Source organism: Triticum aestivum, chromosome 1B (genome assembly GCF_018294505.1).
Source record: "Triticum aestivum cultivar Chinese Spring chromosome 1B, IWGSC CS RefSeq v2.1, whole genome shotgun sequence".
Lineage (NCBI taxonomy): Eukaryota > Viridiplantae > Streptophyta > Magnoliopsida > Poales > Poaceae > Triticum > Triticum aestivum.
This window is the reverse complement of record NC_057795.1, coordinates 598,391,353-598,407,891: the sequence shown is the minus strand read 5'-3', so window position 1 is coordinate 598,407,891 and position 16,539 is coordinate 598,391,353. Positions and strand designations below refer to the sequence as shown.

Sequence of the window (16,539 nt, the reverse complement as noted above, 5' to 3'; positions counted from 1 at the left end):
AATTTTTACTCTCGAGATATTTCCTCGTACAGAACTTAGGCAATATGGGAGCTCCACCTAGACCACATAAAGATGCAAACTAAACAAAATTACGCCCTCCATTGACCAATTTTATGACACTTTGATGTATCATAGGTATATGTATATGTTCGTGCTTGTCTTATTATTCATGCATATATTGTTAGAAATACATATGGTCTGATAAATATCTTGATGGAAGTAGGAGAGTTTGTTGGATGGCGATGGGGTATATGCTATGAACCCGACCAAGGTAGCCAGTCGTCTAATTATAATGACATTGATCCACCTGGGTCACAACCAGTGGATGTTAGCCATCCCGATGTAGAGTCAAATTATGTGTTACACATTTTCATTGGTCATGAAGTAGGGTTGAGCAGTCAATCAGTAGTAATTGGTGGTAGTGGTTTGTCTAATGGGAATGTGAAAGGGAAGGAAATGCACAGGGTGATGGAAGAGAAGGATGATGATAGATTAGCGGGTGATATAGATTCTGGTAATTTTGAAGAAGATGAAGGTGAGGGAAGGCTAATCAGAGGACGATGGAGGACAAGTTTGGGACATTCATAATCAACAAGTAGGGGAGGAGTTTAATAGAATGAGCGAGGCAAGAGAACGAGTGGAAAGGAACAAAGGAGGAGGAGTGAGATGTCGGAAAGAAAAAGCACAAGAGAGGTGATGGCGGGAAGGAAAAGGGCGGGGGAGGGATGTCGGGAAGGGAAAGGGCGGGAAGGAAAAGGGCGTGAGAGGGAATGATGAGGGCAATCAGAAAAAAAAAATTCATCCACAACAAAACAAAGAGCAACTTTTCGTCCACCCTAAAAACGATATGCAACTTTGTTGGCAGTTTACGTGAAGAGGTGGATCTAGAAGCCCTCTTTGGTCTAACATTGACTGAAGAGATGATTTTCACCCGGAGCCACAACAAAGAGCCCATCTTTGGCCATGCTTGGACGAAAACGTCATCTTTAGCCACGTGCAGACAAAAATCGACTCTTCCGCCTGATCGCGAATGAAGTCAACAAACGCAGTAGGACTATAGACCTCCTCCTCAGCACATGCTGCCCTGTTTAAGCAAACGATGCTCGCGTGAGAGGGCTTGTGGGCCGGCCCAACAAACTGATGCTCACCACATGGCACGGGTGAGCGAGTGGCTGAGCGGGTTGATGGTTTGACTGGTTCACTTTTTGATAAGTTGACCTTTGACTTAGATTGTTGACCATTTTCTTTTTCGAGAAAGTTCATGTGATTTCAAAAAGTATAGAACTCAAAAAATGTTCACGGGTTTCGAGAAAACTTCACAAAATTGAAAAAGTTCATGAATTTGAAAAATATGCAAAAATTTAAAACATTTAATGAATTTGGATAAGAGTTCATGAATTTAAAAAAAGTTCAAGAATTTAGTTTTTTTTACTTCAAAACAAAATTTGAAAAAATTCATGGATTTGAAAAAGCCACGAATTTCAGAAAAAAATGCAAAATTGGGTAAAAGATTAGATAATTTGGAAAAAGTTGACGAATTTGGTCAAAATTTGTGAATCTAAAAAAATCACAAACTTTAAAAAGAAAAGTTCACTAAAATTAAAATGAAGAAAAATAAAAAGGAAATAAATAGAAAACGGAAAAGTTAAAAAAATGAACAAATGCCAGCAGAAAACGGACAGAAAACAAACAAAAGAAACCGGCACCATAATAGGAAAACCGCACTACCAGTGCTAAGTGGGCCGGCCCGTTTCGTTATGGAGCGCAGAATAGGATTTGGCGTCGGACTGGTCGACTCCCTATCCTAGTCGACCGACCCATCGCGTCGTCCCCCCTTTTATATTCGCCCACAACGCTGGCGTACCTCGTCTGGTCACGTGCTCATCGTCCGCAAGCCTGCGTTATCCTTTATATCCGGCCGCACCTTTAGCCGCCGGCGTACATCATCTCCGCAACCGCCATGCACCCACACCGAGGTGAACATTTTTTACTACTTTATAACTAAATGCACCTAAGCATGGTCTTAAATGGTATATTTCTATTATCTTTAACCAAATTAAAAATATAATTGTACATTTAAATATTCAAATACAACAATTGAATATTCAACTATGATGTTATTGTACACTAGGCTTAAATAATATTCTAAAAGGAAAGTCATGTTAATTTTTACCCTCGAGATATTTCCTCGTACAAAACTTAGGCAATATGGGAGCTCCACCTAGACCACATAAAGATACAAACTAAACGAAATTACGCCCTCCATTGACCAATTTTATGACACTTTGATGTATCATAGGTATACGTATATGTTCGCGCTTGTCTTATTATTCATGCATATATTGTTAGAAATACATATGGTCTGATAAATATCTTGATGGAACGTGGAAGTTTCGAGAGTGTATAATTTATTATATCTTTTTTGGGGGAATGCCATCATGGATACCTTATTGCATAGGTAATATAGTTACATCGTTTGAAAGGCATTCAACCATGAAGTCTGGGGCTCATCCTCCCATAAAAACTCTAGGGTATGATGTTTCCATAGCAAATTTGTCTTTGGACTTTTTTATATTAAACCTCATGGGTCATGCCATGACTGAAGATCACTCTTCGTTCCCTCGTGGACCGAAAAGACTCTTTCCTCGACCGAAGAGGTATCCTCATGGCCTGTTGGGCCAAAGAGACGGTCTTCGTCCGCGGCAGCACCAAAGATGAATTCTACCCGTGAAAAAACAAAGATGAATTCTTCGTTCCACTCCCAAACGAAGAGTTTCGGGATAACATCGAGGCTTTCTTCTTCCTCGAAACGACTGCCATCTCTCTATCTATCTATCTATCTATCTATCTCTCTCTCTCTCTCTCTCTCCCTCTCTCTCTCTCTCTCTGTGTGTGTGTGTGCGTGCTAACCTCATCCGATTGCAATTAGCACTATCATGTGCATAAACTTGTACCTGTCAAAATTGTTTTGGCGCATTGCCTCCCATCATCCTAACGATCTCAGAGATAGCCCACTCAAATGTCTCCACCATCTTGTCACGGACTAGCACTCCCGCGAGTATTATGCTTTGAAAATGGTTGTTAACTCTGACGAAAAGCCCAAAGGGCGTATTATAGAGGTTTGTGTTGTAAGTCATGTCAAACATAACAACATTGTCGAAGAAGGTGTACTGCTTTCTACTACTTCTATTTGCCCACATCAACGATGTGACCCTACTGCCCTTGTCAGCTTGCACATGGTGAAGGGTGCAAGTGTGGATCTCTCGCAAAAAGCTCGGCAAAAACTTCCATTGTTTTCCTTACATCATCCTCTGCCTGCTCATGGTTTATCTTACCACACAGATTCTTCAACGCCCTCTTTGTGAAAGGACCTTTTCCATGGATCCAAAGAAGCTACCAATAATGTTGTACACCTTTGCAAGGTTGACATTGCTGCCGAAGCTTCTTCACCAAATCCCGGTTGTAGACATTTATATGCTTGTGTGATGGGCAGACGGCCAGTGTATTGTCTGCCCATACGTCGGGGACAACAAACGAGTGTGCTGCTCATGGTGCTCTGCTATGTACCAGCCATTGTCCTTTGATCTCAACAATCTTATCAGTGTAGGGCACTCACAACGGCAAGACCTTGTGTTCTCCACCCCGCCTTACCATGAACAAGAACACCACATTCAAACGTTAGCGAAATATTTACATTTCATTTTTCTGTCCAGTTTTTTGTGCAAACACATCATACATTATAGTAAGATGTACTCACCGCACACCCACAAACAACTTCTTGCATGCGCTTCGTCTTCTCAACATTTAGGTCTCTTTTGGTTCATAGGATATGATTATCTTAGGGATAAGAATTTTGTAGGAAATGAGATGACATGTATCTCAAATCCTATGGGTAGGAATAGAAAACGAGATGCCATTTGGTTGACACCAAAGGAATTTTTCCATTGAGTCTAGGCTCATTTTTATTTTCCTATGAAATGTGGAGGATAGGAAGCAATCCTATGTAGGAATAGGAATCCATTCCTATGAACCAAAGGGCTCTAAAGAAAAAAAATAAACTATAAGAATCCTGTCCTCTAAAATTCCTCCAAGCCAAAGGAGGCCTAGTCAAATCTTTCCATACCTAATGCCGAATCCCTTCTCCCAAGAGTACAGGTTGTAAAAGTCGTAGGCTTCTCCCAAAGTATCAAAACTCGTCCCCAATGTCGGCACTAGGACATTGTCCCCTTGATTTTCCGTGAAACCTCGAATTGTTTCTCTAGAGCAACTTTTCGTCCGCCCTAAGAACGACATGCAACTTTGTTGGCAGTTTACGTGAAGAGGTGGACCTAGAAGCCCTCTTCGGTCTAACATTGACTAAAGAGATGATTTTCGCCCAGAGCCGCAACAAAGAGTCCATCTTTGGCCCATGCTTGGACGAAAACGTCATCTTCAGCCAGGTGCGGACGAAAACTGACTCTTCCGCCTGATCGCGAATGAAGTCAACAAACATAGTAGGACTATAGACCTCCTCCTCAGAACCTGCTGCCCTTGTTATGCAAATGATGCTCACGTGAGAGGGCTTGTGGGCCGTCCCAACAAAGTGGTGCTCACCACATGGCACGGGTGAGCGAGTGGCTGAGAGGGTTGATGGTTTGATTGGTTCACTTTCCGATAAGTTGACCTTTGACTTAGACTGTTAACCATTTTCCTTTTCGAGAAAGTTCATGTGATTTCAAAAAGCATATAATTCAAAAAAATTGTTCACGGGTTTTGAAAAAACTTCACAAAATTGAAAAAGTTCATGAATTTGAAAAATAGCAAGAATTTAAAACATTTAATGAATTTGGATAAGAGTTCATGAATTTGGAATTTTTTACTTAAAAAAACAAAATTTGAAAAAGTCACGAATTACAGAAAAATTGTAAAATTTGGTAAAAGATTAGATAATTTGGAAAAGGTTCACTAATTTGGTCAAAATTTGTGAATATAAAAAATCACGAATTTTAAAAATAAAAATTCACGAAAATTAAGATGAAGAAAAATAAATAGAAAACAGAAAAGTTAAAAAATGAACAAACGCCAGCAGAAAACGGACAGAAAACACACAAAAGAAACCGGCCAGACCACTCCTATACCACTGCTAAGTGGGCCGGCCCGTTTCGTTACGGAGCGCAGAAGGATTTGGCGTCGGACTGGTCGCCCGACTCCCTAGTCGAGTCGACCGACCCATCGCGCCGTCCTGCCCTTATATTCGCCCGCAACCCAACGACGGCGTACCAGGTCTCGCGTGCTCATCCTCCAACTCACGACACGCCCCGCACCGAACCGAACCACAGACCATCGCGCACACCAACCTCTTCGCCGACGCGGCCATGGCGGCGACAGCGACGGTGAGCTCGGCGGGCGGGATCCTCGCCATGCTCCACGAGCCGGCGGAGGAGCTCAAGCTGCACGCGCTCGCCAGCCTCAACTCCGTCGTCCACCTCTTCTACCCGGAGATCTCCACCAGCATCCCCGCCATGTGAGACCCCTCCCCCCCTCCCGTATCCTCCCCGCGATACCTAGTTGCCGCCGCCCTAGATGCCGGCCGGTTGACGAGGATTTCCCTTCCGTCCCGCGATTCGTTTGGTTGGCCTCGTCCGGTCCGAGTGCGCGGATGTGCCCTCCGTGAGAGTTCGAAGCGAATTCACAAAACGATGCTACTGTATTTGGTAGCAGTCGTAAAAATTTCAACTCTTTGCACTTTGATAGATATAACTGACAGTTGTAGGAGTGAGGTGTCAACTGAGGAGGGGAGACAATTCAGAAAGCTTTCAACTTTCAGTTTGGTGCAAGTTGTTTTACGAGTTCGATTCGCTCGGTTGCTTATAATCAGTTCAGTTGTAATGCCTGCCCTGTGCTAAGAAACATCTTTGACAGACTGACCATTCAACTGTTACTTGCAAAGTTGCAATAGTTTAGGATGACACATGTTTTGGGAAGTCAATCTATTGTTTGTTACCCAAGCTCAGATTATAAATTCCTTGTCTGAATTTCCAAGGAAGCAAATCAATAATTTGTTTCCATCATATCCTTTTGCCTGCAGCGAGAGCATGTATGAAGACGACGAATTTGACCAGAGACAGCTTGCTGCACTAGTTGTTTCTAAGGTAGGATCTCAAGTTATTTTATACCTTTTCTAGAAGCGGCGTATTTTGCATTGCTTATATTGATGACTGCTGCGTATCATTATCATGTAGGTGTTCTACTACCTGGGCGAGTTAAACGATGCACTGTCGTATGCACTTGGTGCTGGACCTCTGTTTGATGTTTCTGAGGATTCTGATTATGCTCTGGCTCTTTTAGGTGACGACTTGTCTTTATTTCTCAATCATTCTGGATGTTATTTCACATGAATTTCTTTTGCTCATTGTGTTGAATTGGTGCTTCTTTTCTTTCAGCCAAAGCATTAGATGAATATGCGAGTTTCAAGACAAGAGCTTCTAAAGCTATGGAGGAAGAAGAGAATGTGGATCCTAGACTAGAGGCCATAGTGGAGAGGATGTTGGAGAGGTATGATAATATATCCTACCGTTTGCACATATACTCTTATTTATCAGATGGAGTATTTAGCTAATGTTACTCTTTGCTGCAGGTGTATTCTTGATGGGAAATACCAACAGGCCATGGGTATGGCTGTTGAATGCAGGAGACTGGATAAGCTGGAGGAAGCAATTGTTCAGTGTGCTAATATTCACGGGGCTCTTTCATATTGCATCAACTTTTCTCATCAATATGTTAGTCACCGTGAATATCGTTCTGAGGTATCCTAAGTTTTTTATGTTAAAATTTATTTGGCAGTATGATTGGTTTATTAAGTTAAAAAGCAAGTAGTTTAGTTTACAATAATCAAAAATTAACATTCTTTATGTGTTGATCTAATAATTCATTTTATTGCCAGGTTCTTCGCTGTCTTGTTAAAATATACCAGACTTTGCCGCATCCAGATTATCTGAGCATCTGCCAGTGCCTTATGGTTCTGGGCGAGCATGAAACTGTTGCGAATATATTGGACACACTACTTTCTGGAAGCCAGGTATATGTTTGTTCTTTACTCTGCCCACCACTACTTACATTGTGGTCTCTGTTGCTTACTTGAGATATTGTGTTCATTATGCAGGATGATGCTCTCATTGCATACCAAATTGCTTTTGATCTAGTGGAAAATGAAAATCAGGCCTTCCTTCTGAATGTGGGGAATCGCCTGGACTCACAGACTCCTGGCCAGTCAGCTTTACCGGTTGATCAGACTGTTAACGCGCGTACAACTAGCACAGAACCAGCGGGTGATGTTCAGATGGGAGATGGCACAACTACTTCAAACAGAAATGCTCACCCAGTGGATCCAAATGAGGCAGCGCATGCTGATAGGCTTGCAAAACTTAAAGGGATACTGTCAGGGGAGAAGTCTATTCAGCTTACGCTGCAATTTTTGTATAGCCACAACAGGTAAACTTATTATGTCCTAAACGTTGAACCCTGGTCTCTTGCAACTTCTATATCTGACATCACCTTGATGGGTTTGTTTGTTTGGTAGGTCTGATCTTCTAATTCTGAAGACAATAAAGCAGGCTGTGGAAACGAGTGGCAATGTTTGCCATAGTGCAACTGTTTGTTCCAATGCGATCATGCATGCAGGAACAACTGTAGATACCTTTTTAAGAGAAAATCTGGTAAAAAAAAATCTGGTTGTTTTGTTGTCATGCAGAGTTTTTTTTTTGCCCCTGTAATGTCTCATTTTGGTATTGTCTTTTAGGAATGGTTAAGCAAGGCAACCAAGTGGGCTAAATTTAGTGCGACAGCTGGACTGGGTGTCATTCATAGAGGCCACCTTCAGCAAGGTCGGGCTTTGATGGCCCCGTACCTACCTCAAAATGGTGCAGTTGGTGGTGGCAGTCCATATTCAGAAGGTGGTGCCCTCTATGCTTTAGGTTTGATTCATGCCAACCATGGCGAAGGAATCAAACAATTCCTCCGTGAAAGCCTTCGCAACACCAGTGCAGAGGTGACATTTTGTTCCTTGTCCTTTTTGCGTAATGCTAATTATATTGTGAATTTTCTTAATCAAAACTGTATTATTATACAGGTCATCCAGCATGGTGCCTGTTTGGGACTTGGGCTTGCATCTCTCGGGACAGCAGATGAAGAAGTGTTTGAGGACATAAAGAATGTCCTTTACACAGACAGTGCAGTAGCTGGTGAAGCAGCTGGTATCGGCATGGGTTTGCTCATGGTTGGCACAGCCAGTGAGAAGGCCGGTGAGATGCTTGCTTATGCACATGATACACAGCATGAAAAGATTATCAGGTCAGTGCTGTTCAATAATTGTTGCGGTATTTCTGAAGATGCATCTAGCTCTTGTTTCTGACATCTTTCTCTCTCGCTCCGCAGGGGTTTGGCACTTGGCATCGCATTGACAATGTATGGCAGGGAGGAGGAAGCTGACACCTTGATCGAACAAATGACTAGAGATCAAGATCCCATACTACGTTATGGTGGTATGTATGCATTGGCTCTAGCGTACAGAGGAACTGCAAACAACAAAGCTATCCATCAGCTGCTGCACTTCGCTGTATCGGACGTCAGTGATGATGTTCGTAGGACTGCAGTTATGGGTCTTGGATTTGTTCTATACAACGAACCTGAGCAGGTCTGCCCTCTATTCAATTTTATTCCAAGGAACAACATGGACCTGGTGTTCATTATGCATTTATGCTGCTGCACCTCTTTGGCATCTAATAGAAAAAAATGCTAAAATAAAGAATCATCAATAGCTTTGATCCACAACTTACATCTTCTGTTCTGATAATGCAGACTCCAAGAATTGTGTCCCTGCTCTCTGAATCGTACAACCCACATGTTCGTTATGGTGCAGCCCTAGCTGTTGGGATATCCTGTGCAGGCACAGGGTTAAGTGATGCCATTTCCTTGTTGGAGCCTCTCACATCAGACGTTGTTGACTTCGTACGCCAGGGGGCTCTAATTGCTATGGCAATGGTCATGATCCAGACTAATGAGTCCTTTGATTCTCGTGTTGGAACATTTAGGCGTCAGTTGGAAAAGATCATTCTTGACAAGCACGAGGACACCATGAGCAAAATGGGCGCCATACTTGCTTCTGGCATTCTAGATGCCGGTGGCAGGAATGTCACAATCAAACTTCGCTCGAGGAACAAGCATGACAAGCTCACTGCTGTGATTGGCCTCGCTGTTTTCACCCAGTTCTGGTACTGGTACCCTCTCCTATACTTCATCAGCCTGGCCTTCTCGCCAACGGCCATCATGGGTCTCAACTCGAATCTGGAAGTGCCGAAGTTTGAATTTATGTCACATGCTAAGCCGTCCCTCTTTGAGTATCCGAAACCGACGACCCAGCAGGCTACAACTTCGGCTGTCGAGCTGCCCACAGCCATTTTGTCAACCTATGCCAAGGCAAAATCTAGGGCGAAGAAGGATGCGGAAAGCAAAGCTGCTGCTAACCAGGAGAAGACAGCAGCAGAAGCAGAAAGCAAAGCTGCTAACCAGGAGAAGTCAACGGAAGATGCTTCCGGTTCTACTTCTGGCAAGGCAGCTGATGCAATGCAGGTAAGAATAAAACTTCATTTAATCTGTGCTTCGCTTCACCCTCTTCCCATCACCCAAGAATTTTACAAACTTCGAAAGGTTCAGCCTATAATTAATTAAACCACATTCTAGTCGTTTTACTTCATCACAACCATCTTGGTTACTGTATCAGCATCCTCTTACGGACTAGACATCACAGCAAGTACAACATAGCTACGCCCTTGGCCCTTAGCTGTTAATATGCAGCCTTGTGCTGCTCAGTAATGAACCCACCCCAGTGTCTGCCTCATTTGGATTGACCCGTCTCTCTGAAATCTTTGTTCCCAGGTGGACAGCACTGCAGAGAAGAAGGCTCCAGAGCCAGAACCGGCCTTCCAGATCCTGGCGAACCCAGCCCGCGTCGTCCCCCTGCAGGAGAAGTTCATCAAGTTCATCGAGGGCAGCCGATACGTCCCCGTGAGGCCCGCCCCCTGCGGCGGGTTCATCCTCCTACGAGACATGCAGCCCAGCGAGGCCGAGGAGCTCGTCGTGCTCACCGACGCCCCCGCGACAGGGCAGCCGGTGCCCGGTGCCTCTGCCATGGCCGTCGACGACGACGAGCCCCAGCCGCCCCAACCTTTTGAGTACCTGTCCTGATTCATGATATGTGAGAGCATCGCCTGTATATACATTTCTTATTCCCTTTTTCCAGTATTTTTTGTGCGGGAATTTGTTGTTTGTCGGAAACTGTGTAGAGTCATGGCTTCATCAGAAGTTGAGAATTTAGCTGGAATGAGAATCGCCTGTGTATACGTTTCTCCTCGAGGCGTTGATAGTTATTTCTCCTTTCAAAAATACTCCCTCCGTTCTTAAATATAAGTTCTTTGATACCCTGAAACCAAAAAAAAAAAACTTATCTTCTATTGATCCCTTCACTCAGTGGCCCTGACTTGCTTCCAAATTGAGACAATCTGTATGGTCCCTTCATTGAGCTTAGCTATCATGGTTTAGGTGTTTTGGTGCAGTTCCGAATGACGGTTCGATGTTTTGTATAATCACGCTGGGAGAAGTGCCACTGATTCTTTGCCAACAAAAGAAGATATGAACTTGATCGAGTATGCAGTATATGCGGGGATGATTTGGAAAATGCACACCATGCTATGCTACTGTGGTCTGCACAAAACAAAGAGCTATATATAGTAGAGAGGAAACGAGAAAAGTCGCTCTGCCTATAGAGTTTCACCCACCAAGAATCATGCTAAGGAATCTGTGTTACGGGTGATCTCTCTTCTTTGGTCCAGGTGGAGAAAGAGGAATAAAGCAAACCATAAAAATGTTTAGGCCCAAAGACAAGAGAAAAACGGGAATCCGTGAGCCGCTGGTCGCCACCGCCCATGCATGGATGTGGTCAAAATAAACCTTGATGCTTCTTTCTTCCATGCAGCTACCAGTCCGGGAGGCTGGGGCGTCATCGCCAGAGGACCTGATGGAGTGATTCTCATGGCAGCGGCTGGATCGCTGCAAAACCTGCATGATGCCCTGCAAGCCGACGTCCTCACACTGCTCAAGGCCATAGAGCTAGCGGAGCAATTGGGTATGGGTCGTGCATTTTTGAGACGGATTGCCTACCCTGAAGCAGGCTATTGCCTCCACAACGGCAGATCCTAGGTGTGCTGTTCAGAGAAGCGAAATTCCAGTTGCAATTAGGTTTCATTGACCAAAGTGTAGTGTACTGTACGTCCCAGATCATGTAATGCCCCAGCGCATGCATGTGCTGGCTGCCTCTGATTGCCGGAGCTACTACCTCGATGGCCAACATCAACATGTCTGGTTGCCACGTTTCTCATGCGATGTAACCCGCGATGTGGCCGCTGATTTGGCTGGTCCACCGTAATTTCTGGAATGCAAGGTGTTCCAATCTACAAAGAAAAAAAAGGAAACGAGAAAAGTCTGGAAACCGCATGATGAAAAAGCACGTATGATTCAACAATAGAAACGGTGGACGATGCAAAGTAGCAACCTGTACTAGCAATGCCATAACACATTTTGAAACACATGAAAACTTCAGTTGCATATTGGCCAAAGTTTTTGTGATCGGGATGAAACTATCAAACACCTTTTCTTTGATTGCCCGTTGGCCAAAGTTTTGTGGCAGAGGGTGCACATTGCCTTTAACATTACTCCTTGGAATTCTGTCAGTACGTTATTTGGAACGTGGCTTGTTGGGATAGAGTCCGAAACAGCTAGACACATTCGCGTAGGAGTATGTGCTTTGTTATGGGCAAATTGGAACTGCAGAAATGATTTGGCTTTTAACAGAACAACAAATTTTCATTTTTTGCAGGTTATATTCCGAGCCACTGCGCTGATCCGTATGTGATCGTTACTCACTCCGACGGAGGCCAGGGAGCGTTTGGTTACTGGATCTATCTGGTGGGAGTTGGTAGCATGGGATATCTTCAATCGGTTTGGATGGCGATCATGTAATAGGATATGCGATTAGTTTTCCTATCTTTGTTATGCTAGCCGGTTGTGGCCTCTTGGTTTTTTGTCTTTAGCGTTGTGGCTCTTTGTGAGCTTGCCGTGACTTTGTTTCAGACTGTAAGACCTTGTTGAACCTATTTGCTTATTTATTAAGGTGGCCGTATGCATCGTTCTGATGCAGAGGCCGGGGAGTCCCCCCTTTTCAAAAAAAAAACACCGCTCGTCACACCCAGGGAATCGGTTTTGCCCGAAGCAGCGGACCAATTATCACCCATGACTTCTGTGTACCACTAGTGCCACAAATGCCTTTGGTGGTCTTATTGGCGCATACCACAATGGGGCCTGGTTCGCGCAGTCCCTGCTCTGGTGCAGCTTCCTCCTGGACTCCTCAAGCAGCCGCTTGGGCGGCACCCGCGGGCACCACAACCACCACTTGTCCTCTTGCCACACCAACGACGGTCGCCCGCAGGACGACGACGGTCACAACCCCCCCCCCCACCTCATCCTCGACCATGACCCCCTTGTCCACGTAGCAGAACTTGGTCCCCTCATTTATCATTGTGTGGTCATCTAGATGAGCTAGGCGCTGCCATTGAGGATCTACTAGACTGACGGGGTGAGCTCGATGATGGAATCAATGACGCAGAGCAGCCAATCCATCTCCCACATCCACATCTCTCGCTCGTGCCAGCGGCTCCAACCGCCACAGCTCGAACATAGTCGCTGGATTGATAAGGAAGGAGCAATCATCTTTTGCCAAGTCACCTTTCCCACCATGGGTGTGTGTGGGAGATTTTAACGAAGCCCTGAAACATGATGAGCATGACGGCATTGGTTCCAGAAGCTAGTCTCAAATTCAGGGTTTTAGGGACGCAGTAGATGTGTGCGGTCTAGTCGACCTTGGTTTCAAAGGAACTAAATGGACTTTCAAAAAAAGAGTCGCGGGTGGTTCCTACACCCGAGTACGGCTGGATAGGGCACTGGGCTCAGTTGATTGGTGCGGCCTCTTTCCGTCGGCATCGGTGGAGCACTTGACGGCCGCAACATCGGATCACTCGCCGATACTGGTCCAGCTCTATCCACCGAGAAGTAGGAAAAAGAGAAATCAATTTCGGTATGAAGTCATGTGGGACAGGCACCCTGAGCTCAAGACGACCATTAAAACGGCCTGGGAGCCCAACGGCCACAACTTGCATGTGCATGAGGTACAGGCTAAACTAGAGGCTCTTGCAAACAACTTGGGTGATTGGTCCCGTACCACATTTGGTAGTGTACGAGGGGAAATCAGAGGTTTAAAGCAGGAGCCGGAAAGAATGTGTAATGATGCATCGCGTGTTGGGACATCGCATGCGGAAGTCAAGATTAATGATCGTCTGATCGAGCTATACTTACGGGAGGAACTCATGTGGAGGCAAAGATCCCATGTCCAGTGGCTCTCGGAAGGGGACCGAAACTCTCACTTTTTCCATATGAGAGCCTCAATGCGCCGGAGGAAGAACCTAATAAAGGCGCTACAACGACCGGATGGGCAGATGATCGACGACTTAACAGAGATGCAACAGATGGCCCTCGAGTTTTACAAAACACTATATGCCTCAGAGGGAGTTCAGGGGGTGGACGATGTGCTTGATCACGTACCGATGAAAGTGACTAATGCTATGAATGAAACCCTTCTTGCACCTTATAGTGATAAAGAGGTAAAGGAAGCTTTGTTTCAAATGTTCCCCACAAAATCCCCGCGTCCGAATGGCTTCCCAGCACACTTTTTTCAGCGGCATTGGGATATTTGTGGAGGGGTGGTTACTAAATCGGTGCTAGCAATTGTAAAAGGAGAAGAGAATCCGGCATGCATAAATGACACATTGTTGGTTCTCATCCCTAAGGTACAAAACCCCACGTTGCTTTCTCAATTCTGACCGATAAGCTTATGTAATGTTTTTTACAAGATTGCCTCCAAAGTTTTGTCAAACCGTCTGAAGCTGGTATTACCGGATATCATATCCGAGGAGCAATCGGCGTTTGTACCAGGGCGCTTAATAACAGACAATATAATTTCAGCTTATGAATGTCTGCACTTCATGAAGAGGAGTAGATCAAAGAATAATAGCTATGCTGCATTGAAACTCGAGATGATGAAGGCTTATGATCGTGTGGATTGGACATACTTGAGAGCTATTATGCACAAGTTGGGTTTTGCACCAGCATGGGTTGATATTGTGATGACTATGGTGAGTTCAGTAACCTTTTCAGTCATGTTCAATGGCGTTAAGTCTGAGGTGTTTACACCCTCACGAGGTATACGATAGGGAGACCCGATCTCTCCATACATTTTCCTAATAGCAGCAGAGGGCCTTTCCTGCCTCTTAAAATCCCAGAATCAGTCATCCCAGCTTAGCGACATTAAGGTGGCACCGTCTGCACCGGCGGTCAGTCATCTTTTATTCGCGGATGACAGCCTGCTGTTCTTTAGGGCGAGCGTTGATGGAGCAGAAGCAGTGTCAAACTTGTTGGATAGTTATTGTATGGCCTCGGGGCAGAGAATTAATAAGGACAAATCTTCCATCTTTTTCAGCAAGGGATGTCCAGAGATAGTTCGCAACGCTGTTAAAGGCTTCCTCTAGGTACCAAATGAATCATTGAGTGACAGATACCTGGGCATGCCAACTGATGTAGGTCACTCAAAGAAGGGAACCTTCAAATACTTGAGTGATAGAGTTTGGGACAAGGTGAAAGGGTGGATGAGTAAGTGCCTTTCAGCTGGCGGAAAGGATGTGCTAATCAAATCGGTAGCCCAAGCTATCCCGGTCTATTCTATGTCTTGTTTTAAGTTGCCACGAGGTTTATGCAACCACATAAAATCTATTATCCGGAAATTTTGGTGGGGCTGCAAACAAGGTGAACGAAAGCCTGCATGGGTTTCTTGGGATATCATGACTCGACCAAAGCACTTGGGAGGCCTCGGTTTTAGAGATCTTGAACTGTTTAACTTGGCCCTGTTGGCACGCCAAGCTTGGAGATTACTACAAGAACCAACGAGCCTGAGTGCAAGAATTTTGAAAGCTGCTTACTACCCCGGGGGAACAATTTTAGAGGCAGAGGTGGGCTCAAAACCATCATAGATTTGGCGTGCAATCATAGAGGGCCGCGATCTGCTTAAGCAAGGAATCATTCGCCGGATTGGCAACGGCCAAACGACGAAGATTTGGGTTGACAACTGGATACCAAAAAAGATGATTCCACGACCGATTACTTCGCTCGTGGCCGACACTCCTAGGTACGTTTCCGAGCTAATGCTACCGGCTGCTGCATCTTGGAATGAAGGAGTCATTAGACAGGTTTTTCTACCGATCGACGCCGAAGCTATTTTGAGGATACCAGTTTGCACACGCAATATAGAGGATTTCTGGGCTTGGTTTCCGGAGAAGAAGGGAAATTTCACGGTAAGCTCGGCGTATAAATTCTTGCAACGAACGAAAATGCAGAGGGAGGAATGGTTGGAAGGTCGGGGCGGTACATCTAGCTCCGATAGAGATGAGGCATCATGGAGCATGCTGTGGAAAATAAAAGTTCCCTCAAAGATCAGAATCTTCTTATGGAGGTTGGCACACCATTCACTGCCAACTACTGACATTTTGAACCGGAGGAACATGTCGACCCGCGACGCTTGTCCGCTGTGTGGCTGCGAGGACTCATGGAGACATGCTCTTGTTTCCTGCACTATGTCGAGGTGTGTTTGGGCGTTAACTCAAGACACCATCGTAACCAACATGACCGAGAACGAGGAAGCTGATGCGAGAATCTGGCTTTTCCAGCTGCACGAGTCGATGGACCATGTAAACTTTACACGTATGGTCATCACTCTATGGTCGATTTGGTATGCTCGTCGGAAAGCTATATATGAAGCAATCTTCCAAAGCCCACAACAGACTGTCAACTTTGTCAACAACTACATTAGCGATCTTGGCCTCATTACTACTCAGGAGCATCAGCCAGCCCGTATTTTACCCGCCCAAGAAAGGCCATTGAGGTGGCTTCGACCGCCGGCTGGCAGCGTCAAGATCAATGTAGATGGGGCGGTGGCAAGGCGAAGCAGAGGAGGAGCAGTGGCAGTTCTATGCCGGGACCAGGACGGAGTCTACTTGGGATCGTCGGCGGTGATTTATCACTACACACGGGGATCCTCTTCTTTTGGAGACTTATGCTTGTCGGGAGGCACTAGCACTCGCTGACGACCTTGGGGTGCGAAACATCTATGTGGCCTCGGACTCCCAGGAGGTGATTAACGACATCAACAGGGGCACCGGAGGTCCGGATGCATCCATTGTGCATGAAATTAGGAGTCATTTTAATAATTTTAGTTCTTGCTCTTTTGTTCATGAGCGTAGGAATTTCAATTTCGAGGCTCATAATCTCGCAAAATATGCTTGTAAGCTAGGTATAGGGCGTCATGTTTGGTTGGGGTGTGTTGGGCACACCCCATGACCCAGAAAC

At 45.2% G+C, this 16,539-nt stretch overlaps 1 protein-coding gene across 2 annotated transcripts; it reads left to right on the top strand.

Moving 5' to 3' along the window:
* Positions 1-5,232: 5,232 nt before the first annotated feature.
* On the top strand, positions 5,233-10,408 carry LOC123141332 (26S proteasome non-ATPase regulatory subunit 1 homolog A). 2 transcript variants are annotated; one of them, XM_044560518.1, is made up of 13 exons: positions 5,233-5,503; positions 6,068-6,131; positions 6,222-6,327; positions 6,423-6,534; positions 6,617-6,785; positions 6,923-7,057; positions 7,142-7,470; positions 7,559-7,694; positions 7,778-8,026; positions 8,108-8,328; positions 8,413-8,671; positions 8,836-9,606; positions 9,913-10,408. In XM_044560518.1, the coding sequence occupies exons 1-13, from the start codon at positions 5,355-5,357 to the stop codon at positions 10,219-10,221; spliced, it is 3,009 nt and encodes a 1,002-aa protein (XP_044416453.1). In that variant the 5' UTR covers positions 5,233-5,354; the 3' UTR covers positions 10,222-10,408. The 2 variants fall into 2 exon arrangements, with proteins under 2 accessions (XP_044416453.1, XP_044416446.1); XM_044560511.1 differs by having other exon boundaries at positions 7,778-8,328.
* Positions 10,409-16,539: the final 6,131 nt, after the last annotated feature.

Coding starts and splice junctions, on each gene's coding strand:
- LOC123141332 (XM_044560511.1), top strand. CDS start 5,355: ATGGCGGCGACAGCGACGGTGAGCTCGGCGGGCGGGATCCTCGCCATG. Junction 6,328..6,422: donor TTATGCTCTGGCTCTTTTAG/GTGACGACTTGT, acceptor CTTTTCTTTCAG/CCAAAGCATTAGATGAATAT. Junction 7,695..7,777: donor CCTTTTTAAGAGAAAATCTG/GTAAAAAAAAAT, acceptor ATTGTCTTTTAG/GAATGGTTAAGCAAGGCAAC.